The sequence below is a fragment of the Chinchilla lanigera genome, unplaced genomic scaffold, assembly GCF_000276665.1.
Source record: "Chinchilla lanigera isolate Chin_1 unplaced genomic scaffold, ChiLan1.0 scaffold00113, whole genome shotgun sequence".
Lineage (NCBI taxonomy): Eukaryota > Metazoa > Chordata > Mammalia > Rodentia > Chinchillidae > Chinchilla > Chinchilla lanigera.
In genome coordinates this window covers 4,526,839-4,554,118 of record NW_004955514.1, presented here as the reverse complement: position 1 = coordinate 4,554,118, position 27,280 = coordinate 4,526,839, and the positions used below count along the sequence as shown (strand labels likewise).

The 27,280-nt window shown below is 49.9% G+C and overlaps 1 protein-coding gene across 1 annotated transcript in view; it reads left to right on the top strand.

Annotated features, from left to right (window-relative positions):
- Stk32b (serine/threonine kinase 32B) overlaps positions 1-27,280 on the top strand; it is a 251,523-nt gene that overhangs the window by 164,908 nt on the left and 59,335 nt on the right. Inside the window, exons 4-5 of the mRNA XM_005408828.2 lie at positions 6,795-6,832; positions 19,091-19,180. Of these exons, the coding sequence (XP_005408885.1) occupies positions 6,795-6,832; positions 19,091-19,180 (128 nt within the window). The remainder of the gene's footprint in view (positions 1-6,794; positions 6,833-19,090; positions 19,181-27,280) is intronic.

The following is a 27,280-nucleotide window of genomic DNA, read 5'->3' as shown; positions in this document are numbered from 1 at the left end:
GGGTGACAGCGCTGCTGTGACGAGAAGACCAGAGAGGCAGGGCTCGCTGACCAGCGGCTGCAGCTGGGGAGAGGGAGGAGTGACGTGGACATGGGAACTTCAGGGCTGGGAGAGCAGGGCCGATGGGAATGTGCAAAGGGCCACATGCTGCTGGCACTGGGGCTCCAGAGTGAGTGTCACAGTCGTGGTGGATCTTCCTGTTCGTGGGCACAGGTCCAGTCATGAGAAAGCACAACTGGAGCAGGCTCTGGGTTTTGCCAATGCCAGGATTCAGTGAGGCCTGCAAGGGTGTTGCCCATGGACTGCAGGCGGGCACAGTGCCAGGCAGAGCTGCAGACCTGACCAAGGGCCCACTCCGTGGCATCAGCTCTGACTGGGGAAGTCGGGCTGCAGTCCAACAGTCCCGCTGTGCACCTACCCTCGTGGGCGCTGCTGAGGCAGACCTGGTTCTCACGGGCACCAAGCAGGGCTTCTAGAAGGAAGTGGCACCCGTGCCAAGGCTGGCAGATGCAGAGAGCTGACTGGAGGGGCCCGGGGACCGAAGAAAAACTCCAGGAGGCAGGACAGTCTGCCCAGGGACAAGAACTGTGATGTATTTGGAGCACGCACAAGCCAGTCCTGTGGTCCTGCCCCAACACCTACACCCCACACAGCAGAGAAGAATGAGCACCCTCTGTGCACAAGCAGGCTGGGTTCGAATCCTGCTCCATCGACTTTTTCCCTGTGCTGATGAGGAAGCCCCTTCACCTCCCCAGGGTCCACTTTCCTCACTCCTAAGAACATGAGGCAGTTTCTCTCAGGCTGGCAGGACAGGATGGCAAGAGGCTTAGTGAGTAAAGATGTACAAACACTGGAGGTGGGCCTGATCATTTGAAGTTGGCTTCTCATTCTGGCCACTTCCTACTTCTTCCAAACTCCCTGAGGACTGAGGGTGGAGTGGGAGATGGGAGAAAGAGCCACCACTTCAGGAGCACCTGCTGCATGCTAGGAACTGGGCCAGGTGCTGCAATCTATTATTGCACTTCATCCCCACTTGACAGATGAGGAAACTGAGGCCCATGCAGTAGCACAGTATGGATTTGAACTTCCACTCGTGGGTTAAAAGCTGCAAAGTTTCCCTCATCATCACAGGCTGTCTTGCAGCCGCTGCAGGGCATGCAGTCAGCTTCCTCCTTGCCACAGGCTTTTGTCATCTTCCGTCTGCTGCTTCAACAGTTTCTGTCTAGAGGAATTTGCACCCAGGAGAGCAGGCCAGCTCTTGGACCAACCGATGGGTGCAATGTGCCCTTCTAAGAGCAACGAGGAAGACATCACACTGAGCTGGGGGGAGCGTGGAGTGAGGGTGACAGCCGAGCTGCTCGGGAAAGCTGACCTCTGCCCTGGGCCTGGACGGGAGTACCACTGGGCTCACTTACCCAGGGAGGAGTGCATCGAGCCCAGTGTCTCCTTGGACACATCTGCGAATCCTAACAGCCTCCCGGTTTCCACGAGATGCACTTGGAGATAAATAGCCGGATGCAAGGATGCAATCACCTTAGTAATTGAATCCACACACGGGCCTCGTGGAGGGCTAGGGCACAGCTTTGGAACTGAATTAAATTATTAATCAATGCCACCCATGCTATTTGTCTTGGCAGGAGGGCAGAGGAGAGAGCCCCAACCCATGCAAGGAGAGTGATATGTTGGACGTGGGGTTTACACTGCATGCAGGTCCGATACCTTGGCCAGTTGTGTGCACATCTTAAACATTGCTTCCCAGCTTTTGAGTTAAATCACGACCATTTTATCCACATAGGATGTAAGTGTTTGTCCTTAGTCGACAGCCACGTCCCAGTGGACATTTTCACTTCCAAGATTTGTTTTTGAAACAAAATCACAGAGTCTGCCCACCCGTGCTGTGGGTTGAGAGAATTTATATAGAGGACAGAGAGGGTCAACTTTATGTTTTCTAAAGCCAGTTGGGTCATATTAAAAAAGAATTGCAACCTTACATGGATGGGTTGTAATAAATAAAAAGCAGGCAGAAATGTGAATAACTTTTAAAAGGATATATTTCTTGTAAGTATGCTTCTTGAAATATGACTGCTTACTTTAGAGTTCTGAGCACCTTCATTCTTTAACCACCCCCTACTCATTCACCCAACCAGAGAACATTGATCCTGGAGCAACTTGAGAAGAGGTCAGATCTCTGAGAATATTTGATCTCCAAGTCTCAAGGGGAACCTGGCACATTAGTGACCTTCTGTGAATGGTTCTTTCTTCACCCATAATATACTTACCTCTGAAAGATGTGTCAGGGTTAAGAGAGGTGACATATACAATGTCCCTGCAGCATGCAGTACCAAATAGCCCACTGAACACCATCAAATATGCTTCAAGGGGCACCCAGTCAGCACAAAGTAATGTAAGCTGTTAACTTACTGCTGGGAATGTCAAGGCACCATGCTGGGGTCTGTGCTCGGTACCCAGTTCCGGCTCACCACGGGACACAGGAGAGAGAGAAGTGACGTCCGATGAGTAGTGAGTGATGCTATCCACTTTCTTAACTGTTACCCAGTTCCTAGAAGGAGGACACATGCCAAGGCCGTGAGATTCCAAGGCCTGAGAACCAAGTTCATTAGCTCTTGTCCCTCATCAGCTTGTCCGTTCCAGCCAAGCAAGCCAGAGGACGTCCAAGAGCACACTGAAAATCACTCCTGAGCCCCAGTGAGTGCATCTGGCCACCTTCCCTGGTGCCCAAGCTCTTGTCGGACTCCGGCATGGACCGGTGTCTGCCTCTTCCAACGGCAACAGCAGCCCTGCCTCCACGTGCCTGGCCCTGGGCTGATCCCTGTCATAGGAAGCATCTCAGTGACTCTTCACCGAGACCCCCAGAGTGGGTGTTATTGCTCGACCTGCAGCCCAGCCTCAGCAGGCTGTGTGCTCTTGTCCCCAGGGTTTGATGTGTCTTCATGGCTACAGGAGATCGCCAGCATGGAGTACCAAGAAGCCCCGACAAGGGACACTGGCAGACCTGTCCTCGTGGCCCTCCCTGGCATCTGCTTTTAAATGGCTTGTGCTGTATTTGATTAGGAGCAGGGCTCGGAACCAGGTTTTACGGCCTCTCCTGTCTACTTTCTGTTGTTGCCGCATCAGCCTGCCCAGCTCTGAAATGATGGCCCTGTCCTCAGAAAACATCGCCACAGCCTCCCCCGTCTGCGTCGGGCTTCCGGTGCCCTTTCCAGACGCACGAGCCCTGGCTTTCAGCAGGATGATGCCGGAGGCCTGAGATACGATCAGTGTGGAAAATAGGGCCGGAGGAAACAGTCCTGAAACCGCTGAAGGAAAGGCTCTGATACGATTCAATGCCCCTGCAATGCTCTTCTCACTCAGGTGACTCAGAAGCCTCCTCTTCTCCACAGGGCTCTGCGGGACTCAGCCCCGCAGGCCCCAGGAAAGCAACCTAATTTACTCTGCTAGACATTTAAGGCTCTACCAGAGCTCTCCTGAGCTCCTCTGAGAAGAGCCACGGTGGTCTTCGCAAGTCTGTTCTTCCAGTGCCCTTGCCTCCGACGCTCACAGTCACCGGGAGGGAGCTGCTATTCTGCCCATTTTCAAGATAAAGAAAATGACCCCAGGCATGGTGGTTCACACCTGCAATCCCAGCACTCAGGAGGCTGAGGCAGGAAGATGGCCATGAGTTTCAGATCAGCCCGGGCTGCACAGTGAGTTCAAGGCCAGCCTGAACTGCATAGCCAGAACTTGTCTCAAAAAAATATTTTTTTTCTTTTTAAAGATAATGAGGCTCAAAAACAAGCTGCCCAAGAGCACATGGCTATGGAAGTGTTTCCTCTTGCTGCATAAGTAATTACTACTACCATGATGACGTTCTGCAGCCAGGAGTGCAAGCCCAGGTCTCCTGGGAACTCTGCTTGGGGTGTTCCCAAGCTGCAAACCACATGCCCCTCTTCTCTCCCAGGCTCTCCCAGTGCTTGGAAGAATTCACCCTTGTGGCTGTAGGACTCAAGTCCTCACTTTCTCGCTAGAGACCACACTCAACTCCTAGAGGCAGCATGGCTCCCTGCCATGGGGCCCACTCCCTCCACTCTGTGGCAACTCAGATTCTCCACACCGGCAAGGCAGGGGCCTCCCTCACGCTGCCGGGACAGAATTTTGTGTAGAGTGGCAGAACCGCAGGCATGACATCTCATCAGCATTGCCATGTGACATAGCTTGATTGTGGGGTCTGGAAGTGTATCACAGACCATTTATCCTCTTGATTATGTGCTGCCTGGGCTGCAAAACAAAGATCTGCTTCCCAGGTTGTGCAGAGGCAGCTCTGCCTGGCCTTGGAGAGGTCAGCCAGACGCTGGTCTTCTGAAGGGCCTCCCCGGACCAGGGGGAGAAGATGGGACCCCTCTGCGGTCTCCTTCCCAGGCCCCGTTTTCTTCTTTTTGAAGCGTTCATCTCAACTTGGGATCTGCCATTTATTCACATGCATGCCTCCCTCCTTAGTGGTAAGGACGCTGTTGGACCAGGGCTTATTCTGTGGGTCCCTGGTAACCACAGAAGGTACATGGAAATGCTCTATGCTGAGGGCTGTCACAGAAGGCACAGACCCTGATGTTTAGTCCATTCAGTAAAGAAAACCCAGGCAGGGATGACCCTGCTAGCAGGGGAGGGGCTTGGCTTGGAACACAGGTAGTCAAGCTCCTATGCTGGTCTAAACAACATAAATCTATTCTCTTATAGTTTGGGCCACATGTGCAAAGTCAAAATGTGGCCAGGGGCTACGTTTCCTCCAGGGTTCTCGGGGAACGATCCTCCCTGGCTCCCACCCTCCCAACCCGCCGCTTCTGTTCCTCAGCTGCTTTGCTCTGAGCTCAGTCCCTCTCTCCACATGGCTGCCCTCTCCCCTGTGCCTGAGTCCAAATCTGCATCCCCTTTTTCCTCTAAAGACCTGAATCACTGGATTGGGGACCTGCCCTGAATCCAGGATAATTTCATCCTCTGACCCTTAACTAATTACATCGGCGAAAACCCCATTTCCAAATAAGGCCTGTTCTAGAGTTACATGGGGCTCTGGGGGGACCCAGTGTACCAGATAACGCTCCCTCAGGTCTCCTCCAGCCCGCCGCCTCTGTCCTGCTCACACTCTCTTGCGGCCTCGCCCCGGCAGGTGTCCTGGAGTTCATGCTGTCTAGGCCGCAGCCACCACCTCCCCTATGTCCATGCTCCGAGCAGGGTCATCCCCACCCTGGTGATGCCTTAAGGGGTGAGCGTCACACTCACCACCTCGTTTTTGCTCCTGACAAGTCTTTATTCTCCCTGCTGGGAGCTGTCCTGCTCGGGAGCCGCTCACACTTGACACTGGAGCTTCTGCCTCTTGTTTTGATTGTGTCCCTTCTCAAGTCCATGCCTCCCACAGGACTCCCTGGCCGCCTCCGCACGTCATCCCTTTGTTTGCAGAAGATGTTTTGTGCACTTGGCAGCAGGGGCCCATTTACTTAATGCTCATCAACGTTCATGGGCTCAGAAAGTCACGATGAGACTAAAAATTTAAATATATAGGCTGAGTGCTTCTTTCCTCCCCAGGAAGGCAGTGTTTGGCCTTATTACAGACAACCTCAGTGTGTTCTCGGGCAGAATGAATATTTGATAAACTCTGGGTGATTGCTCTTTATTGCCAAGAAAGCTGTCATTAGTCTCAGTCGCGTTGGCATTTATTATAAATGAGCGCGTGCAGCGTGCGCTTCTACAACCCATGTTTCAACACAGAGCTTTGGCAAATGCGTGCACGTCGGCAGTGGGCCAGGGCCAGGGCTGAGCCTGTCCCGTGTCACCTTCCCTTTCCGTGCTGGCCTACGCCCCGCCTTCCCTCACGGTGGCCAGCACTGCAGCCAGCGCAGATGAGCAGACAGCAAAGCCCCCACCTTTGAAAGTGCCCCTTGGAAAGCTGGGCACCGTGGCCTTCACTTGTAATCTCAGCACTCCAGGAGGTTGAGGCAGGGGGCTCATAAGTTCAAGTCCAGCTGGGGTAATTTAGAAACTTAGTGAGGCGCTGTCTCAAAATAAAATATAAAAAAAGGGTTGGTGATGTAGCTCAGTGTAAAAGCCCTGAGCTTCAATCCCTAGTATTGAAAAAAGAAGTTTTTTAAGTACTATATGGAGTGGGGAGGCCTGGTGCTACGGTGGTGACGTGGGGCTCTGATGTCACCACATAGATCGCCGTGTGAAACGCTCTCCACAAAGGGCCAGAGAGTTAAAACTTTCGGGCTCCCTGGCTGCATCAGTCCCTGTTGTATATTCCTTTCGGTTTTTGTTTCTTTGTGTGTTACTTTGTCCTTACAACCTTTTAAAGTTATAAAAGCAATCTAAGTTTACAGAGCACATATACAAAACCAGGGCCCAGGTGTGGATTTGGCCAGCAGGCTGCCGTGTACTGACCTCCGAGTCCCCGTCCCTGCTGGGGGTGCCGAGCATCCTCGGGACAGGAAGGTGCCTCAGCCACCTGACACACACCACGCGTGCCGTCAGTCTCTACTGGAACAACACAGTAGAAATACAGATGCACAGACTGAGAGTTTCTTAGATGCTTGCAAGAGAGACGTCAAAAATTCAAAATATTTAGAAAAACAATATTCAAGCAATCTGCTTGCAGTTCCAGGGCGGAAAAAGAAGTGAGCGTCTCTCTCCAGGGGCTCTCTTAGCATGATGGCTCTCCTGGCTGGTCTGAGACCTCACGGGGGCGGGCACCAGGTCCCCTCAGCTGAGCCCAGGAATCACATCGCCCATGTCTCTGTTTTCTCTTCCAGGGACATCAAGCCAGACAACATCCTGCTGGATGAACACGGTAAGCCTGTGGGACTCCTTGGGGCCGCTGCCGTGAAAAGCGTGGGGTGCTGGGCAGCAGGGGGCTGGTGAGCTGGAGACAAGGGCTGGCAAGCAAAGCCCTCCTCTGTTCCCGTCCTGGTGGGTGGGCAGCAGCGCCAGTTCTGGGCTACAACCCAACCTGGCAAGTTGAGCTGAGCTCCACTGGCCTCTGAAGTCATTGCTGTTCATCTCCTGCACTGGGGACAGGAATGGGGACCTGTGACTCGGAGTCACTCACCTCTCTACTCCTCAGTGTCAAGACGGGGAAGTGGTCCCCCACTTCTGGGTCCCCTGGACACCGTCTCAGGTCAGCTTGGAAGTCTGAGTGGGCCTGAGACACTGAGTCTCCACAGCTCCACCATGAGGGTGACATGGGTCCTCTGAGGACCGCATCTTGGATAGCAAGATGTCATGTCTGCCCTTGGTAGAGCCCCAGGCAGCCCTGTCCTACCCCAGTGAGCTACCCCTCGGTTTCTGTGTTAGATTCTGGAGTTCAGTGGTTTGGGGTGTGCTCTGAGGACCATGGGAGCCACAGAAGAATAAATGTCCACTGGGGTTTAGAGCAATCACTGAAGCTGATGGATGGAAAAATAGACCAGGATGAGCAGATCACCCCCATCAGAAACCAGGTGTGTCACCTGCCGGGGCCACCATAGCAAGGCCCAGAGCCTACGGACTGGGGGTTTAACACACAAATGTTCACTTCTGGCATGTCTAAGAGTTAGGAGCCAGCAGGGTCTTTCCTATATCCTCGCATGGGTCTCTCTGTGCAGTCTGTGACCTCATCTCCTCTTCTGAGGACACCAGGCAGATGGGCTGCCCTTGGGACTTCTTTTAGTCCTTTAATTAAACACCTTATCTTCAAATATGGTTCCATCTCAAAGTGCTGGGGGACTGGAATCCATATCCCAGAACACCAGTGTCGGGGAGAGGAAACAATCCAAGGCAGAACAGAAGGGAAACAGAGGCAGGGGTGGCCTGGGACCCAGCAGGCTCCCCAGGTCTGGCTCAGCCTCTGGGTGGTGCCCACAGAGCAAGAGCACTCTAGCCGTGGAAGGCAGGGTCTCCAAAGACACTGCCCGCCTGGGTGCTCAGTGGACCAAGAAGGCCTCCTGAAGGCCGTTTCTACTCTTTCTGCCAACAGCTCCAGCTCTCATTTTCACACTTGCCCCGGCACGTAAAATCCACCCAGGAATTTTCTCCAAAGGCAGGCAGGGATTTCCTGGGACCTTGCAGCTCAGGGAAGCACCTGGGCCAGAGGCCAGGTAAAATCTCACACCTGATATCTTCCAGGAATGTGACAACTTTTAGGTCCCTCGGCAAGAATTTAATTATATACATCTCCGGTCATTTGCGCTGGGTGCTCTCCTCTGAGCGAACTGCAGGGGAGCCCCTCTGCCTGTTCCTGAGTGGGTCACGGGCACGCTTGCATTGGCGTCCACCGCACCTGCTGTGGACGCTCTCCGAGGCGGTGACCAACACAGGGAACTCCCCGCTGCTATTTAAAGGCCCTCTCATTGGGATTTTTAGGTGTTGCCTCACAAAACAAGCTGACGAGCCTTGTTTCCAGTGAACTATAAACATTAACTATGAGGTGTGATCAAAATATACCTGAATGTTTAAATTTTTTACATGTATTACAGTAAAAGACACATGGGCATGAAGCCCCCTCAAAATCCTCCCCCTCAGTTCAAACATACTCATCCCATTGTTCCCACCACTTTCTGAAGCAGGTCTGGAAGTCTTCTTTCCTGGGTGTCTTCACAAGGTGTGGGCAAACATACAGTGACTGCTGCTGCTCAGTGGCTTCCTGGAAAGGCAGCTTGTAAACACACGTTGCTCTGCCCTCATCCACCCTATTCACTGGAGCTGGCACCATGCGACTTCTGGCTCTTCCTCAAGGTCAAAATGTTCATGAAAGGGAAGTGTTTTCAATGGACTGAGGACACCAAGGCATCCAGACAGTGCAGCTAAAGACACTCAGGAAAGAGGACTTCCAGAACTGCTGCAGAAAGTGGCCAGAACAGTGAGATAAGTGTGTTTGACGCAAAGATGAGGATTTTTAAGGGGATTCATGGCAATGTGTCTTTTATTGCAGTACAATTTTTCCTGACTTGAACATTCCCTGTATCTCTGATCACACCTGATAAATGCACTACTGTTTTATCATCATGCTCAGACCTGCTCGTTACAGAAAGTCCCCGCATCCGCACAGCCCTCTCTGCTCTGACGTCTGATCAGCTTCCTGATCTTTCAGGGTGGATGTTCAGTCTTAGGATGGACACAAGCAACAGCCTGTCATGTCCAGGTTGTGGGGTGAAGGGCTCTGGCTGGGGCCGGATGGGTTTACCGCCAATGTGGAGGTCATCTTGAGTTGGGGGGTCACTCTGCCTATGCTGGCTGGACTCACTGGCAGACCTGAGGCCCAGCTGGCTGTCACTGGTGCACTGTGGCTCACAGGGTGACTCAGCCCTGCACCTCCTGCTCATGCTCTGGGGGGCTTGCCTGGCTGGCCTTCTCAAGACCACACAAAAGCAAGAGCAGGGACAGCCATGTCGTGCCGCTGACCACATCCCAATTTACACAGCAAGTCACATGGCCAAACCCAAACTCAGAGGTGAGCACTGGACTGTCCCAGGGCCTCCAGGATGATCCAGAGAGGGACACGAGCTGAGCGGACACATACAGTCGCTGTCCATGAGTGCTGGTGCAAGATGCTGGTGGAGACTGCAGGGATCCTGGGCACAAGAGGGCTCTGCAGCTTTTCCCCACAAAGTGCTAGGCTTCACCGTAGACCAGCAGAGAGGGGAATCAGTGCCACAAGGGGAGCATTGTGTTGGGCCCTGTGTCTCCAGCTCAAAGCTCACTGATGGAGACCACGCAGGGTCTCATTCCCATCCTCTTTCCTATTCCAGAAGTAGTTCCTGCCTTGCGGTGGCAGACCTACCACAAGCCAGCCTTGTGCCTGTGGTTGAAGGATATGCAGCCTCTGTCCCCAAGGACCCCATGCTCTGGGGTGACGGTTCCCAGGATGCCTGCCCGTCACCCGCTGAGCGTCAGTGGGGTCCACCTAGGACTACCACCAGCGCTCCCTCGACCACCTCGCAGGCAGGGCACTGGCACTTTTATAGTTCCCAGGCCATTCTAAGGCCTAATCCAGGGCTGAGGCAGGGACAGAAACCTGACCGGGTGAGTGTGCCCACTGGGACCACTGCCCGGCACTGGGAGAGCAGAAGGCGTGGAGGCCGGGTGCACGGGGAAGGAGGGCTTCCCGGAAGAGACTCCTCCGTGTTGGACCCTGAGCCGTAGGGGGTCTATAGAACCTCACAGGAGCCCAACCTCTCCCCACAGCCTGGCCGCGGGGCACTGTGGGCGTCCCAAGCTGACCAGGATCTGGACAGCTGGTAACGCAGGGGTCATATCCACAGATCGCATCCACAGAACGTTCTCCTCAATGTATGGTACCTGGTTTTTGTTTTTTGCATTCTGCTGCTTCAGTGCTGGGTCCTTGCTGACTCCTGCCTGGGCCAGCCAGGCCTGGAACTGGGAAACAATTTCTGCAGGGCATGCTCTTCAGACATAAGCCAGCCACCAACTCAGATATAAGCCAGTCCCCAACACCTGCTGTAGGTGGCTCCCTGCTTGGGGACATGGTGCACCTGGTCTGGCACCCCTGTGCTGAAATTGTCCTAACCAGCCGATCCTAGGGCTGCTCGCCCAGCAGGTGCCATTCTTCCTTGCAGAAACCACCCCACAGCCCCTCCCCTCCTGACCCTTCTCAGCTCCCTATATGGTCCTTCTCGGCATGGTCTGCCCCTGTTTCGGAATTGCTACAAACCATCTTCTCAATGGCAACTGGCTCCTGGTCTGCTGGCCTTACTGCACCCCCTCATTTCCTATTAATACACTAGATTTCAAGATGCTCATTAACTGGGCTCGTTTCGCAGGAGTGCCCCTCCATCTGCTGCTAGCACATGCGGTGATAAATTTGATGACTGTGCCCTGGCAGGACCGAGGCCAGCAGCATCAACACCCCTCCTCCCTTGTCAAAACATTTTATAGGCTGTTCCCTGGCATGCCAACAGGAAGAGACTCCAGGAAATTTTAAAACCTGGCATGTGTTTCTGATAGTGTATCAGAGCTAGGGAGTGGAACTGCAAAAGGGAAGTGGGGAGCCCCACCCGGACAACGGGGCAGAAGTGTTTCTTCCTGGTCTCAGGAGCCAGTGGTGAGCACTAGATGGGGTTCCGTGAGTGTGAGGGCAAAGCATAGAAGTGGGTTAAAGCTACCCTAGGTGACCTTGGGAAGGCTGGGAGGCTGGTGGGAAGGGAATTTCCCCTGAGTGCTGTGCAGGGCAGGGTGCTGATGTCCTGCAGACCCCATATGTGAGCCTCTGGGGCCCCAGTAGCCATCCCTGCATTCGCTGGAATGACCATGACAAAGTCCCACAAACTGAAGGCTGAAGCAGCAGCAACGTCCTTCTTGCAGTCTGGAAGTGCCAGGTTAGGGGTCAGCAGGACCCTGCTCCACCTGGAGACTTGTGGAAAGGACCTGTGCCAGGCCCTTCTCCTCGCTTCCTGTGGCTTCTTGGCATGTGGCAACGTAAATCCAGTCTTCACATCATGCTCTCCCTGAGTGCAAGTCTGTGGCCAAATTCCCCTCCGTTCCAAAGTCACCAGTCAGACCAGATTAGGGGCCGCACTATTCCAGTATGACCTCATCTCAGTTAATAACATCTGCAGTGCTATGATGTCTATCTAGATGTACCCAGGAGCCCTCAGAGGCAGGGCTTTGGTAATCGGATTAGGTCATGGGAGTGCTAAGATGAATTATTACTAGGAGATGGACCCTGGTGGGGGAAGGCAGGTCACTAGGGGTGTGACCTGGAGGGTTTATCTCCCTCCCTGCTCCTCCCTGTCTCTCCACTTCCTGCCCACTGTGATGTGAGCAGCTCTCCTCCGCCAGACCTTTCCACCGTGCCCTTCCTGCCTTGGAGCCAGCCAACTATGGACTGAAGCCCCAAAACCCGTGAGCCCAAATGAACCTCTCCACCTTGAAAGGACGGGGGTCAGGTACGGTGTCCCAGTGATGAGAAAGTGACGAAGACATCCAGTGACTCTATTTCCAAGGAAGGGCGCGTTCTGAGTTTTGGGTGTTAGGACTTCAGTAGATGAGTGGGAGGCATGATTCTGTCTGTAGCACCGCCATCTTTCCCCCATGGGATTTGGATAAAGCAGAAAACAAGGGAGAGACTGACAGAGGCCAACGTATCTTCCTCACTGCTGATGGAGGCTTGGGTTTGTGGGAGGGTCAGAAGAGGCTCCTGACCCGGGGACAAGGAGCCCCCTGATAAAGGAGGCTGCCCCGTAGGACCTGTGGGTGTGACCCTGGGCACAGCCGAGGGGAACTGGGTAGAGCTAAACTGAGTGAGTTTGTTCACCCCAAGTAATCACTGTGCCGTGGTCTGAATGTCTGTGTCCTCCAAGATCGTAAGTTGAGTCCTCAAGCCCCAGGCTGACGGTCTTAGGAGACAAGGACTGGTGAAGTGTGAGGCTGAGCCCTTATAAAAGGGTGATCAGTGACCTTCAAAGAGGCCCCCAGAGAGCTCCCTCACCCTGTGCATCCTGTGAGGACACTGAGAAGATCCTGGACAGCTCGGCTTCCCAGACATTGACTCTCCCGGGCTGCAGACTAAGGAATGCAGATCCACCATTCATAAGCCCCCAGCCTGTGGCAGTAGCTGCCACAGCCACCTGCGGTGGCCCAGGGGGCTCCGCGGCGCAGAGGCCAGCTGTGTGCTCCCCCCAGGCAGGTTTCCACCGTTTGTGGAAGTCAGTGAGTGTGACAGTCCTTCCTCCCCTGTTCCCTTTGGCGCTGGGCTCTGATTCCAGCTCAGCTTGACGAGGACCATCCTGGGGCTCAGTGTTCCCAGGCCGGCCTGGCTTCATGAGGCACAGTTACCCGGAAAGGGTCTCTCCTGCGCTGGGGTCCTGCCACCCTGTACCCTGGGCAGAAGTGGCACCATGACCGGGCCATCCAAGAGAAAGGGCTTGATGAGGCAGGCCACAGGGAAACCTGCCTGGGCTCAAAGTCCAGCTCTGGGACCTTAGCTGGACAGCCAGTTCCTCAGCTGCTCCTGTCATGAAGGTGACCAGAAAGTGTTCAACAAGGTGCTGCCTGGAGCCTGACCACCCTTGGACTCTCTCCCGGGAACAGGCCTCAGCTTGGCCTGAGTGCATCTCATCAGCAGAAGCTAAACCTGGCCCAGAGCTGAGCTGCATGAGGGTCAGAGGTGGGCTCCTGCTGCCCCTGTGACACAGGAGGTAGCAAACACAGGGGCAGGGGAAGATGCGAGTGCTAAATGATGGTGTCAAGGGTGGCGCTGATGGAGTCGTGGTAGAGGAGGCCATGGTTGGGAAAGATGAAACTTCAGTCACACTGTCCATTTCATTGTGATGAACACAACTGAGGCGAATCGCATGCGCAGCATAGCCAGGGGCACAGCAAGTGTATCAGTCCGGGGCCAGGGCCCTGGCCAGTCTCCAGTCTGGTCGCACTGAGAGCCGCAGAAGTCAGGAAAAAGTGAGAGGAGCTCAAAATTTCTGAGCTCTCTCAAGGCTCTTGGAGGCAGATGATCTCCATGGAGCCTCAATAGGCTGCAAATAGGGATGAACTTTATGGGGTCACAGTGTGTCCAGGAGAGAGTACTGGAAAGAGCAGAGACAGGGGTGTCCCTCCCAAGTCTCAGCAGAGGGGCTCATTGCACCCTGCAGGGTGGGCTGCTTTAGCTTCCATTTTACACTGTTTACCTATGAACCGGGGCAGCCTGGAGCAGGCAGATTGTTCCCCAAGCCCTGTGTTCCCGTCTCGTAGCCAAGACACAGGCAGAAGCCCAACGCAGCAGAACAGAAAGAATCCCAGGGTCCCTTCATCCTTTATCAGACAAAGGCTTGTTCTGCAAGCAGCCGGTCCTCCCGCCGCCGGAAGCCAAGAGAAGCTCCGATCAGCTTGTGTGTGGAGTTTGACTGGATTTCTTTTCCTTTTTGCTGTGGTTCTGCGATAAGACTGCCGCGATCTCCGTGAAGATAAGTGGGAAAGAAAGAATGGCTCTGCGCGATCCCTCGGGGAGGATGGGCAGCCAGCGCTGCAGGCCGTGTGGAGGCCTCAGAAGCGCAGTTATTTTTAGCAGTGAGTGCAGGGGAGCTGGGGACACCGGGGCCGTGGGCAAGACAGCTGGGCACACAGCTCTGGTCGGCCCCTCCCGCAGGCTTGCGGTTCCTTCATTTCTCCGGACCGCGGCCCAGGCGTGATGTGGACCCTGTCCCGCTGCTGAGATACAACACACATTCAAGCAAGACACCCTCCAAATTCAGAGTGATGCCAGAGGATGCTGGGGAAGCAGACTGATGCCCAGGTGTCCCGGCCAGGCTCCTGGTCTGTTCCTCTCGGCAGTGCTATCTCCGCGCCCACCCGACAGACTCCCAAGGAGGCCTGGCCCTTCTGCAGCAGCTTCCAGAGAGAAGATCTGGAAGGAATCCACTCCACCTGACCGTGGCCGGCCACTCAAGGCTGATTGTCCTCTTGAAATGGACCTCGTCCTCTCCCCGGCTGTGGCCTGGTAGGTCCCAGAAGGGTAGCTATCTCAGGCTGCCACCAGGCCCTCGTCCATTTAATGAACAGTTCTTCACAGGACCTAGCAAGAGAGGGGAAGGGAAGATGCTCAATGGATCAGGATCACCGTCGGTGCATCGAGGGGGGACCTGTGTGTGATTCCAAGAGGCTGCGGGTGCTTCCTCCCGGATCTGCGGGAAGTTATCACTGTCTGGGGTATCATGAACGGATTTGGGGCATCAGTAATTGCAGACCCAATGGGAGGAGTATAAGACTTCACCCTCCATTCTCCTCCTCCAATCCCATGGCATCCATAACTGAGCAGTGTTCGGCCTAGGCGGTCAGCCCCGCCCCCAACACAGATAGCAGGTGCTCAGCAAAGAATCGCTGCAGAGATGAAAAAGAGCACAGCTCCTCCCGTCGCACGGTGTCGTGACTTGCACATTCAGAAAATAGCCCAAGTTTCCAGCTGCCTCTGGCACCAAGCCTGATACTGGCCCGAATGATTATAAAATCACAGAAAGGGAGCCTGACACCGGCCATCTGAAAAAGTGACAGTGCTACAGTCTTCAAACAGTGTGATCCACTCCTGTGAGCACCATGACCTCTCTGTAAGCATAAAGCCTGAAGGAAGGCAGCTGATTTTGCTTGTGAAGCCCCTTGAGTGTAGTCTTTTATTTGCGTGGTTGGTTGGTCCGTCAGGAACCCTTCCCTGAGTCTCTTTCCTAGGCCAGGCCAGTGCAAAGGCCCTGGGGTACAGAAGCAAACAAAGTATGATTTCCAGCCCCAAAGGATGGGCAAGATGACAGATAGAGAATGGTGACCTTAGGATGGGAGTGGACAAAGTGTCCCGAGGGGAGGCCCAGCCCCATCTGCTGTGTGCAGAATGTTGTGTCCCCCTGAATTCCATGGCCCTAGTCCCCAGTGTGCTGATATCTGGGGAAGGGTCTTTAGGAGTAACTGATTTGGGTATAATCATGGCAGTGGCCTGTGGAGGATGAGGTCACTCACGGTGGAGAGGTCACTCTCTCTACCACGTGAGGACCCAGCAGAGGAGAAGCACCTGCAAACCGGAAGGGGCTCTTAGCCCATCCCTGCTGCTTTAACAAAACACTAGCATGGACAGTTCATGAGGAACAGAAGTTTGTCTTGGTTCTGGAGTAGGAAGTCCTAGATCAAGGCACCGGCAGATTCTGTGTCTGCCGAGCACTGTGTCTGCCTCCACCACAGCGTCTTGACACTGTGAGGAGGCAAAGGGGTGGAACTGGGAGCCTCTTTATAGGAGCTTCAAATCCATCCACAGGCAGAGGCTTCGCCACGGAAGACTCCAACTCAAACACTTAGGCTGGTGGTTAAAGTTCAGAATGGTTCTGGAGGAAATAATATACAGTGGTACCTCAGTTCGTGAACTTGATTCTTTCCGTGATTCTGGTAGTAAACCGAGTTGGAGGAGAACTGAACCAAGTTCAGTGGTTAGGTTCAGTGTGGAGCTAATGGGGAAATTTGGTTCAGTTCTCATCCAGTTCAGCTTGTGACCAGAATCGTGAAGAGAATTGAGTTTTTGAGCTAAGACACCACTGTGTATCATAATGATAATGAAAAGCAGTAGGTGTCTAACATACAATATGTAACAATATCTTAAAATAATACATACTTTGTATTATATAACACCCTATAGGGATCGGGAGGTATAACATACAATGTAAAAATGCATGAAGACTTCTATGGCAAAACATGAAAAAGTGAAAAATAAAACTTCAGCTCAAATTTTATCCCCAAATTATAGGACAAATGGATTTAGAATAAATGAGGATGGTAGGGTTTGGGTGTGGTTCATCTTCAGAGAGTTCATGGGCTGGAGGCTTGGTGGCAGGGTTAAAGGCATCGGAACCTGTGAAATGTGGGGTCCGTGAGAGGGCGGTGAGGTCGCTGGGGGCACTACCCTCAGGAGGGGTTAATCCTACTCTCCTGCAGTGCATTAGTTCTCACAAGAGCTGCCTGCGATCCAAGAGCTGCCTGTCCTCTGCACCCCTCTCTGGCTTCCTGTCTCACCATGTGGCCTCCTCCCCCAGCATGTGCTTCTGCCAGGAAGCCCTCACCCTGCGTGACACAGCCAGGGCCTCTCTCCAGGGGTGGGAGAGACGAGGTCACCCATTCCTGGATTTTAAGCCTCCAAAACTATAAGCTAGATGAACCTCTTTTCTTCATATGTGTACAGCTTCAGGTATTTTGTTAGTACCACAGAAAATAGACTAATATACAGCATAAGGGCCCAAGTGTCTGTCCCACAGATAGACCTGTGTGTGCTAATTTCCAAAGATGTCCTTGGATGTAGCTAAGTGCAAATATAATTTTAAGAATGACCCCTGGAGACAACCTCATTATTTAAAAACAAACCAAGATACATGGATGTATGTTTGCATAAGCCGTGGAAAATCATGAGGAAGTGACATAAATCAGTGTGATTACACAGGGTGGGGGAGGTGCACAAGGGTGGGGGTGGGAAAAGGCCTCAAAGCCGTGCTGTGTGCTCTCTAACTTAGAGCAATGAGCTGGCATTCTTTCCATGGTGCAAATGCCAAGTGTTCTAAAGAGAGGGAGGAATGAAAGAAAACCAAACGAAAGCCAGGTTTGGAGCCCCAGAACCCTTTCACAGGGCTGGCGTGAGTGCTATGCCCTGCCTGGGCTGCAGCAAGGTTGTGAACCTGCCTGTATGTCAGTGTAGAGAAGGTGAAATGAGAGGGTGGCTGGTGCGTTGGGCCTGGCTAGAGAAAATGATTTTCAGCCCATGCCTTGGCAGGATAATAATGCTATGGGCAAAGACTCATGCATCCCAGCAAATACCAGCTCTGCCACGGCACCTGAAGAGTACTACAGATCATTATTACACAAAAGCGTCCCTGCCACATAGCACCTGGGGCCCTGGGCAGGGGCCGGCACCGCAGCTGCACATACTTCATGCTGGCACCTGAGCCCATGACGTGCGGCATGCATGTGACACCTGGTGCCTTTTGGTGCACCCTGGCTGATCACATCGAGCACACCTCTCTCACAGGCCCTCCCCGGCCCCTGTCATACCTGCTGCAGATGGTGTCCTCCTTTCTCTTGGAGGTGCCCTCCAAGTCCCCCCAAAGCCAATTTTGTGTAAGCTGCCTACCTACAAGACGTGGTCCAAAACTACAGTGAATGTTTAAATTTTTAAAAACAGATTGCAGGAAAAGACAGGTGGTCATCAGCCTTCTTCAGAATACTTCAAAGCACTGTGGCAATTTCTGCCAATTAAAAACATGACAGTGTGTCCTTATTCACCTTATCTGTGGGATCTGGCACCTGTCACTTCTGGCTCTTTCCCAAAGCCAAAATGATAATGAAAAGGAAACGTTTTGATCCATCCAGGACATGGAGGCAGCCACAGCAGGGCAACTGCCTGTGAACGAGGACTCCCAGAACTGCTGCAGAAAACAGCAAGAAAGATGGGAGGAGTGTGTTCAGTGTGAGGGGAAGTATTCTGAGAGGGATTCGCGGCAGTGTGTCTTTTACTGTAATAAAGTTGTTTTTTTTAATTTGAATATTTGCTGTATTTTTCGGTCACTCCTCATCAGTGTTTAAACGCCACATCTGGAGCACAACTCTGGGGCTCAGAGTTGATTAAAATTGAGCCAGCCGTTTGCCGGTGGTGCGGGGAGAGACAAATGCAGCGGCATCACGTCAGAGCTCTTACTGAAGGCTCTCTATGCCTGGTTCCCTTCATGTGCCAAACTCCCCCACAGCGCAAGTGCTGACCTTTCGGTTTTCCTCCCCCGAGCCACCCCTTCCTTCCTTCCTCCTTCACCCCCTTTACGGCCCACAGCCCTTGTTTCCTTCCCCCTCTCTCCCTCCTATCAGTCCTCACCATTCCTGAGCACCCCCTCTGTGGTGCTCCAAGCTGATCCATGTCCCACCGGCTGCCATCGCTTCAGACTGGATGAAGATGGCACCAACCCCACTGCTCCCCACTAAACCCATCCAGCTCCACCCGTGCCAAGGACCTCACTGGCCACAGCAGAAAGAGCTGCACGAGCTCCTCACCCGTCCTGCCCCGCCGCAGTCCTCTCACTGTTGTCCTGCGCAGGATCCCAGGCTGCCACCTCTTGCTTATTTACCAGGAGCCTCATTCTCTACATCAACGTCTCTCAACTTGTCACCCATACATTTTAAATCCTTGCCCCTCAGTACAAATATATTTACAAGTAATATACATGCAGTACCAAATTCACGTTCTAAAACATGTACAATAAATAGGGGGTTTTTTGGTACTAAAGTTTGAATCCAGGGTCTCCACATTAAATTAATTATATTCTCATATCCTCAGTCTTTTGTTAAATTTTGAGACAGTCTTGCTAAATTGCTCAGTCTAAGCCTGAACTTGCAATTCTCCTGCCTCAGCCTCAGAGAGCACTGAGATTATAAGCATACACAATCAAACCCAGCTTAAATAGACAATTTTAAAGCACTGGATAAAATGTTATTAAAACAGAAACTCTGATTTCCTCCCTATTCTTTACCTTGCAGACCACAGCTCTCGATTACACAAGGAAAGAGGCCAGCACCTGCAGCTCTCACTGAGGTTCTGTGTCTGTCATTGCAGGACATGTTCACATCACGGACTTCAACATAGCGACTGTTGTCAGGGGAGCAGAAAAGGCATCCTCCATGGCCGGGACCAAGCCCTACATGGGTGAGTGACCTGGGTTCATGCCTAGGGTTTCGCTTCCCCTGCAGCTGCATGGTCACCCCTCCATCCTGCACCTGCTCCACCTGTTCCCAGGGTGTCCTGGTCTCTGTCCAGCTCTCTACCATTCCTGTGCTGTCTCCCCTCCTTTTCCGGATTTTCCAGAAAACCTAGGCTCATGCTTGCACGGGTGGAACAAAACAATCTTTTTCTTTTCCATCAAAGTCCAATGGTATTGCCTGAATATAACTTGGCACTGGTCATTCTGGGTCTGTATTGTTAGGTATGCAGTGCTCTTTCGATGCATAATTTCTTACTGGTTTTCTTGCTGCAACTTTTTATGGAAGCATCACTTGCCTGTGTATTCTGTTTGCTTGCTTTGTCTTTAATGTCACCTGTTTAAATGTTGAACTTTCTTTGCCAACCTTCAATATTTGTCAGTTTCTGATATTTTTTACTTCTTACTTCATCTTTTAAAATTTTCTCATCGCTATCTTTTTCTGAAGGTTTTATTTATTGTGTTCATTTGCTTTGTGTGCTTTCTGGTGGTTTTTATTTCTGAAACAATTTGCCTTTATTTCTATTTATTTTGTGGAGGTCTTTTACCTGACTTCTGAGGTATTTTATTCTAATGTAGGTTGTGTTTTTTGTGTCTTGTTTAATTTTCTGAATGTCTTTACTCCTTGTTAATTCTGAATGTTTATATTAGCTACCAATTCCTCTGTGTCTATCTCTGTTTAGCCTTAGGCTTGGAACAGTAGCAATGTATAATTCCTCCAACAGTGTTGGTTGACTGGGGGAGACGGGGGTGGCTTCAGCTATATCTAGCTGGGCTAACTCAGGCCCATGTATTTAGCTGGAGGGATAGAGTCAGCAGAGATGAGCAGGGCTCTGTTCGTGTCATCTATCATCAAAGGATTCCCATGAGCATCCTCAGCTGGTGGAGCACTTTCAAATGGCCTGCCCAAATCCCACATGCTTCCCGAGACTGTTTTTTCCCACTCCTGAACTTGTTGGCCACAGCAAGTCACATGACCAACCCTGTGGGAGGCACCTTAGCTCCATGGACACCAGAAGTCACAATCCTTTGGGGACCATGTGTGGTACAACTCACCACAATGCTTTTGACCTCTATTGAAAAAGTTTGCAAACATTTTGATGTTTTGTTGGCCCAGCTTTCTAGTGTGCTTTCATTCTAACAGTATTATTCTGCTCCTTATTCTCCTTTCTGCTATAATAACTTTGAATGAAATTTGACTTTTATACTTTTCAGTCATTTATTGTGTAAGTAAAATACGTTTTCTTGGACTTATAGAAGAAGATCTGGATCAGGAGAGGTTTCCTCACTGAATGGAACCTATCATCCTGCTGTTTCATGGAGTATTCAATCTAAAACAGTTTGCCATCTCAGAGTGCCTAGCTCTGTCCTTCCGATTTCTCTCTGGGCATCTTCTTTCCTCTGTCCTGCCCCAACTTTTCCTTAAGGTACCTTCCTAGAAAGGACTTTGGCTGTGGGGACTAGAGTTTTGTGTCCTAAACTGCTTCACTCCTTCAGAACTTACCTGGGCCCAGTAACTACCTGCTGGAACTGCGAGAGCTCCTGCCAGGTCAGTTGATCCTCCCATGAATACCTGATGGATGTTGCGGTGATCTTGGTTCTCTGCTCTCCCGAATGTGCTTGTATGCTGCTCTTTGTTTCTTTCTGTACACAAGTCACCACCATGGAGGTCTTGTTGCTGTTGATGTTTCTTTTCCCACTCACCCATATTTTGGGGGTGTGGGGACAATTCCATTTTAAAGTAAATACATCCAAGAGTTTTTGGTGTTGCTGTCTGTTTGCTCTGCCAGTTCATATGAGCAGATTTGTAGAAATTTAGAATCTACTTAACCAAGTGAAGTTGGTCAGGAAGTAATGGTATAAACATCAAGCATGTTATGGTTACTTCATTCTGTCAACTTGAGAAGTTTAGAAGCTTAACTAAGTGACTCAGCAGTTCTACATCTTAGGGTGTAAAGGACCCACCCTAGGGTGGATAGTCTGCTTGCAATATAAGGGAGAAAAAGAGGCTTGCTCTCACCCCATTTTTGCTCTTGTTACTTTTGCTGTCTTCTGCTGTCATGAACTGTTGTCCTTCTGCTATACCACCAAGGCTTGGAGCCAGATGGTTATGGACTGAAATCTCTACAAACTGTGAACTAAATAAACCTTTCCTTCCTTAATTTTGTGTATCAGGTATTTTGTCTCAGCAATGAGAGGAAAGTATCCAAGACAAGGGACTTGGTTTTGAGTGTTCGCTGTGTGTCAGGCCCGGAGCTAAGCACTTCCCATCCATAACTTCATTGGATGCCCAGGATTAGGAGGCAGACACAGTCACTTATTACTGTTTTAGAGTTTAGGGAGCAAGGGCTTGGAGAGAAGGGTAACTTCAAGAGGACATGACTGGTGAGTCAGACCCAGGTTGGTGTGATGCTGAACACCAAACTCTGTGCTTAGCCTGGCCTCAGTGACATGGTCGCCCTTAACAGAAATGCTGGGAGCTGTGCACATTCCTGAGTCTCTCCAAAGGTGTCCCTGGGGACACTGGAAACTCACCGCTACAGGTGTTCCCTGCTGACCACCTTTCTGAAGTCCCTTCCAGAAGGATCTGGAGCTGCAGCAGTCTGACCAAGGTGGCCACGGCCTTCAGACTCAAGAGAAAACAGATGAGCAGAACTCAAGGATTGGCCAGGGGGGGAACAGAGTGAAGAAGGGTAAAGCTGGCTGCTCAGGTGTCTGGACTGTGCAGCTGAGTGGATTCTAGACTGAGGTCCACTGTGCAGGGAAGATGGCAGCCACTGCAGGCTTGTGGGCTGAGGGGGCCTCAAAATAGCTGGGTGTTCAGGAGTCTGGGAACTGTACATGCTCATAATCATGGTCCAAGTACTAAGATGGCACAGCAGAGGTCAGGGCAGAATGCTGGCATGTAGGAGAGGGGAGCACCAGCGGGGACACAAGTGCACCGTGTCAGACATGATGAGCACATGACACCCACAGTGCACACTGAGGACACAGAGGCTAGATAGCAGGCAGTAGTCCCGATTTGCACTCTCCTCCATGATCCCACAAAGTAGTTGTGCCTGCCTTCAGGATGCTTCCAAAAAACAAACTGAGCTCAAGGAATTTTGCTCCTGGGCCACTGGAGAAGTTCGGAGTCATTTCCCACCAGGCCTGCATGTTTGCCATTTGACACCACACCCCACAGATTTACCTGGCAGAGACTCCACTTGGCCTGCCCAGCCTCAACCTGACCTCCCACTGAGCATAAGGCAGCTCTGTCCGGGCCCTTCCCTCCAGGACAGGAGAGTGGTGCTACACCCAGCTTTGAGAGGAAGAAGAAAACCTGCATGTAATATGGCCCTACTATGCGCCTACCACTGTGTTCCAGCCCTGTACACCCCTCTCACTTTCCGCAAGAGGAGCCTGAGATCCTTAGAGGTTCATTAGCCTTCCAGAGGTCAGGCAGCTGAGAGCAGAGGAACCAGAACTTGAGGCCACATTCATTTGCATCGCAAGTCCAGGCTGTTATCTTTGAGACACAGAGTTCCAGAAGCAAAAAGCTGTGTTTCTTGGACAAGAAAGATACTGATTGTCCAAGCTGTACAGAAGACTCAGAGCTGCTGCCATCATAATTAGAAGAGCCTCAGCCCTGAGGTAATGAACAAGGGCCCAGAGGAGATCTCTGAGGCTCTGTGGGCATCCTGGCATTCCACACGGTTGTGTTTCAGAGGTTGTTGGGGTAATAGCACAGGCAGTTGGTCTCGCATGGAGGACAGAGAGAGGGATTCTCTCTCACTGAAGTCTAATCCCGCAGGCCCCAGGGCTGTAAGTTCCTAATGCCTAGTGGCAGGTTTGCCTATTTCACTTGCTTGAGCTGTCCAGTTTCCAAGCCCAATAACAAGCTCCCGGAATGCTCCAAGTGTGGATTTGGCGAACTGGCTGATGAGTAAGGTCCCAAAGGTTGCCCTCAAGGGATGATCCCAGAAGAAACATTTGCATAGAACTCAATTTTCATTCATTAAAAGAGCAGATAGGATTCACAATTACCTAGAGGATGAAAACTCTCTCAGATGTGTCAGATTAGAAGTCAGAAATGTTCCAGCCACCACCTAGGGCTTCTGAGGTGGAAGAAAGATGAATATCCACACAACAGACATTTACTGATTCAGAGGAGGCCCTGAGGACCTGAATCAGACATCCAGCTACTGGCATAAAGCTTCAGGCTGGTGGGGCAGGTAGAAGTGTGAGCAAAGCCCGTGGAGATCACAGTCAAGGAAGCAGGCAATGTGGCCACAGGAGGAGCGGTTCTGGGAAGAGGGGAGATATACCTTTTATAGACAGTTTCAGGATGAGCCTGAAAGGTGGACAAGGTGACCACCTGAGTGGGACTTGAAGCGTGGATTCTGTTGGGTCAGACAGGAAAAGCTAGGCTGACAGAGAGAAAGCCATAGCAAAGGCAAACAAGAGTTAAACTGTGTGCTGGGAGGAACTGGCAGGGCCACTTTTTGTAACTTAAAGACTAAGAGGGGCCATAGCTGCCACTGCAACCCACGTGAACAGCTGAACAGCATGAAGGGCAGCCCCTCCCATCCCTGCTGCTGTGACCCAGGTGAGCTGCACCAGAAGGCCTAGAGAATAGCCCCTCCTAATTAACTGCTGCCATAACTGAGGTGAACTCTGGGAAGGCCAAGATGAGAAGGAATGACAGCAACACAGAAGGGTTCTAACTGGGGTGCACAGGATGGCTAGATGGGACAAATGGCATGGAAAAGTCCAAAGCAATAGTAACAGTACAAGCCAACAGGTGGCAAGTTAGGTGAACCAGCATTGTGGTTGGGGACAAAGACACACAGAATAGAAGCAAGCAAGTGAGGCCACCCCTATTCTCACTCTCTTTTTTTCTCTTTTTCTTTTTCTTTTCTCTTTTCTTATCTTTTCTAAACAGCTGGGGAGAATTCCAGCCACAGAAAACTAATCCAATCCCCCAAACCCAGAGATCAAGTTCAGATAATCCCTTGCTACTCCTCCATCTTTTTCTCTTCTGCCCTCTTCTCTAGTTTCCCAAAGGTTGCATAATCATCCTTTGTCCTCCAGCCTTATGTCTGCTTTCTTTTCAGTTATCTTTGTTTTATCCACTATCCTTCTTCAATCTCCCCACCACAGGATAAAACCACTCTACCAAGGGGAAACACTTTGAATACAATCTCCCAGTTAGGATCAGTTCTATTATATAACTGTAGATTTTGCTCTGATGGTTTAAGGTACAAAATTAATAGCTACCACAGTTGGTCAGTTTCTAAACTGTGCTTGATGCTATTGTTATTACTAATTATACTACTTTAGCTAGGATGCCATATCTGTTGTAATCAGTTCTCCCTTCTGTAACAATACTGGGAAGCTCTGGGATAATAACCTCACCCGCACCAAAGAACTGGGGACTGAGCCAAATATACCAACATCTCACTCTTAATTTACTGGAAAGGTAGAACATTGGGAAGGACACAAACCAAGAACCTCCTACACACAGAAGACATCCCTGAGGGACAGACTTTTCCTAGAAAGGACTTGATGCTAGTGATATAGCTACCTACTACAAAAACTTACAAGGATTAACACAGAAAGCAAAATAAAATTTTTTAAAATAGAAAATGACAAGATGCAGAAGCAAGATGCAATCTCAGCCACCCAATCTCCAGCCCACCCAGAACAAGTCTAGGAAACAATGAGATAGAGGAAACTGAAAAACGCACACCTGAAATTTCTGAAATGATAGCAACCAAAGTAAAGAAACAAATCCATGAGGCCATACAGGAAATCAGATCAGAAATAACCTCTCAGGTTAAAAAAGAAATGTCACATTCACAAAGGAATTTCTCAGCAAATCTAGAGTAAAGATAGATAGAAAAAATAGATGATAGAAAAAGAATGGAAACCATGAATGATGAATATAAGAAAGAAAAGGAATGCATGAAGTGAATTGAAACAGGTATCCAGGAAATGAAAAATTCCATTGAAAGCTTGCAAAACCACTCGGATGAAACTGAAGATAGACTTTCAGACCTTGAAGATGTGATCACAGCTAGTGACTGTGAAAGGAAAGATCTTAACTTTTATTACTTGTTATTGTCTTCAATTGTTTGATCAATCTTGCATTCTTACATCTGGTAATCTGAGCAACTTCACTGAAGATAACAATATGTAATGTAACAACCATTGTTAATTCCTATCTTGTTTTAAAATCCTGTATCATTTTATTGTCGTTGTGGTGTTTTGTTTTTGTCTTCATTGTTGTTACTGTTTCTTCTCTTTAAAATAAAAAACAAGGAATCAAGCAATAACAATTCAACAGCTGTAAGATGATGCAAAGAAAAACAATATAAAGCTGATAGGTGTCAATGAAAAAGCAGAAGTCAACACAAATTACATAGAAGAACTATTGACAGAAGTAATAGCAGAAAATTTCCCAAATATGGGAACAGAATCTGACATACAGTTAGTGAGGCATACAGAACTCCAATTAACCATGATCGAAATAAACATACACCTAGACATATAATAATCAAGATCCCAGAAATTCAGCATAAGAACAGAATATTAAAAGCTGTTAGAGAAAAGAAACAGACCACCTATAAAGGAAAGGTGATCTGTTTCTTTCAAAATTAATGGAGACTATCTTTCAAATATCTTTCAAACTTAATGGAGAAATAAGATACTTCCATGACAAAGAACAACTGAAGAAATTCATTGCAACCAAACCAACCCTACAAAGAGTACTGAAATATATTCTAGACAGCGATAAAAATAACTGCAATTCCAAGAACAACAGCAGAAAAAAACCACCAGTTAGAGAAAGCAATTAGAGGGGAAAAGAACAGAACTAACTGTGGGAAAATAACATTACAAAGATAAGCCAATACATATCAGTTATAACCATCAATGTAAATGGCCTCAATTCACCAATCAAAAGAAATAGACTGATAGAGTGGATCAAGAAACAAGATCCATTAATGGTTTGAACAATCTTCCATTCTTACATCTGGTAATCTGAGCAACATAGTTGAAGATAACAATATGTAACATAACAACCACTGTTAATTTCTATCATTTTGTTTTGAAGCCATGTATCACTTTTAATGTTCTTGCTTTGTTTTGTTTATGTCTGTGATGTTGGCATGTTTCTACTGTTCTTTTTAAAAAACTACTCTCTTTAAAATAAAAAAGAGACAAGATCCAACAATATGCTATATGCAAGAAACACATTTAACTCAAAAAGAAATTTATAGACTAAAAGCCAAAGGATGGAAAATAATACTGCATGCAACAAGAACCCAGAAAAAGTCAGGGGCAGCTATTCTGTTTGCAGACAATGTGAACTTCAAGCCAAAAATGATCCAAAGAGATAAAGGAGGTCACTACATACTTGTTAGGGGAAAACTTCAAGAGGAAGAGATAACAATCATAAATATGGAAGCACCAAACTATGTAAAACAAATATTAGTAGACATGAAAAATCAAATAAGCAATAAAACCATTGTAACAGAGGACCTTAATGCCCCATTGTCACAAAGAGATAGATCAACTAGACAAAAAATCGGCAAAGAAACATCAGAGCTGAACCAAACCTAGGAACAAATGGACTTAGTAGACGTTTACAAAGTGTTCCACCCAACAACATCAGAGTATACATTCTTCTCAGCTGCACATGGGACATTCTCTAAAATAGACCATCTACTAGGCCACAGAACATGTTTAAGTAAATGCAAAGGAACGAAAATTATCCCATGCATATTATCATATTACTGACCATAGTGCAGTGAAATTGGAAATTATTTTTGTGGTATTAGGAATAAACTCAGGACCTCATGCTTGCCAGGTCAGCACTGTGCCACCGAGCTATCTTCCCAACCCCAGAAATTGGAAATTAATGGCAAAAGAAACCACAAAAATTCCATAAACACGTGTAAATTAAATAAAACCCTCCTGAACAACCAGTGAGTCACAAATGAAAACAAAGAAGAAATTAAATAATATCTGCATTATATGACAATGCAGATACAACATACTGGAAC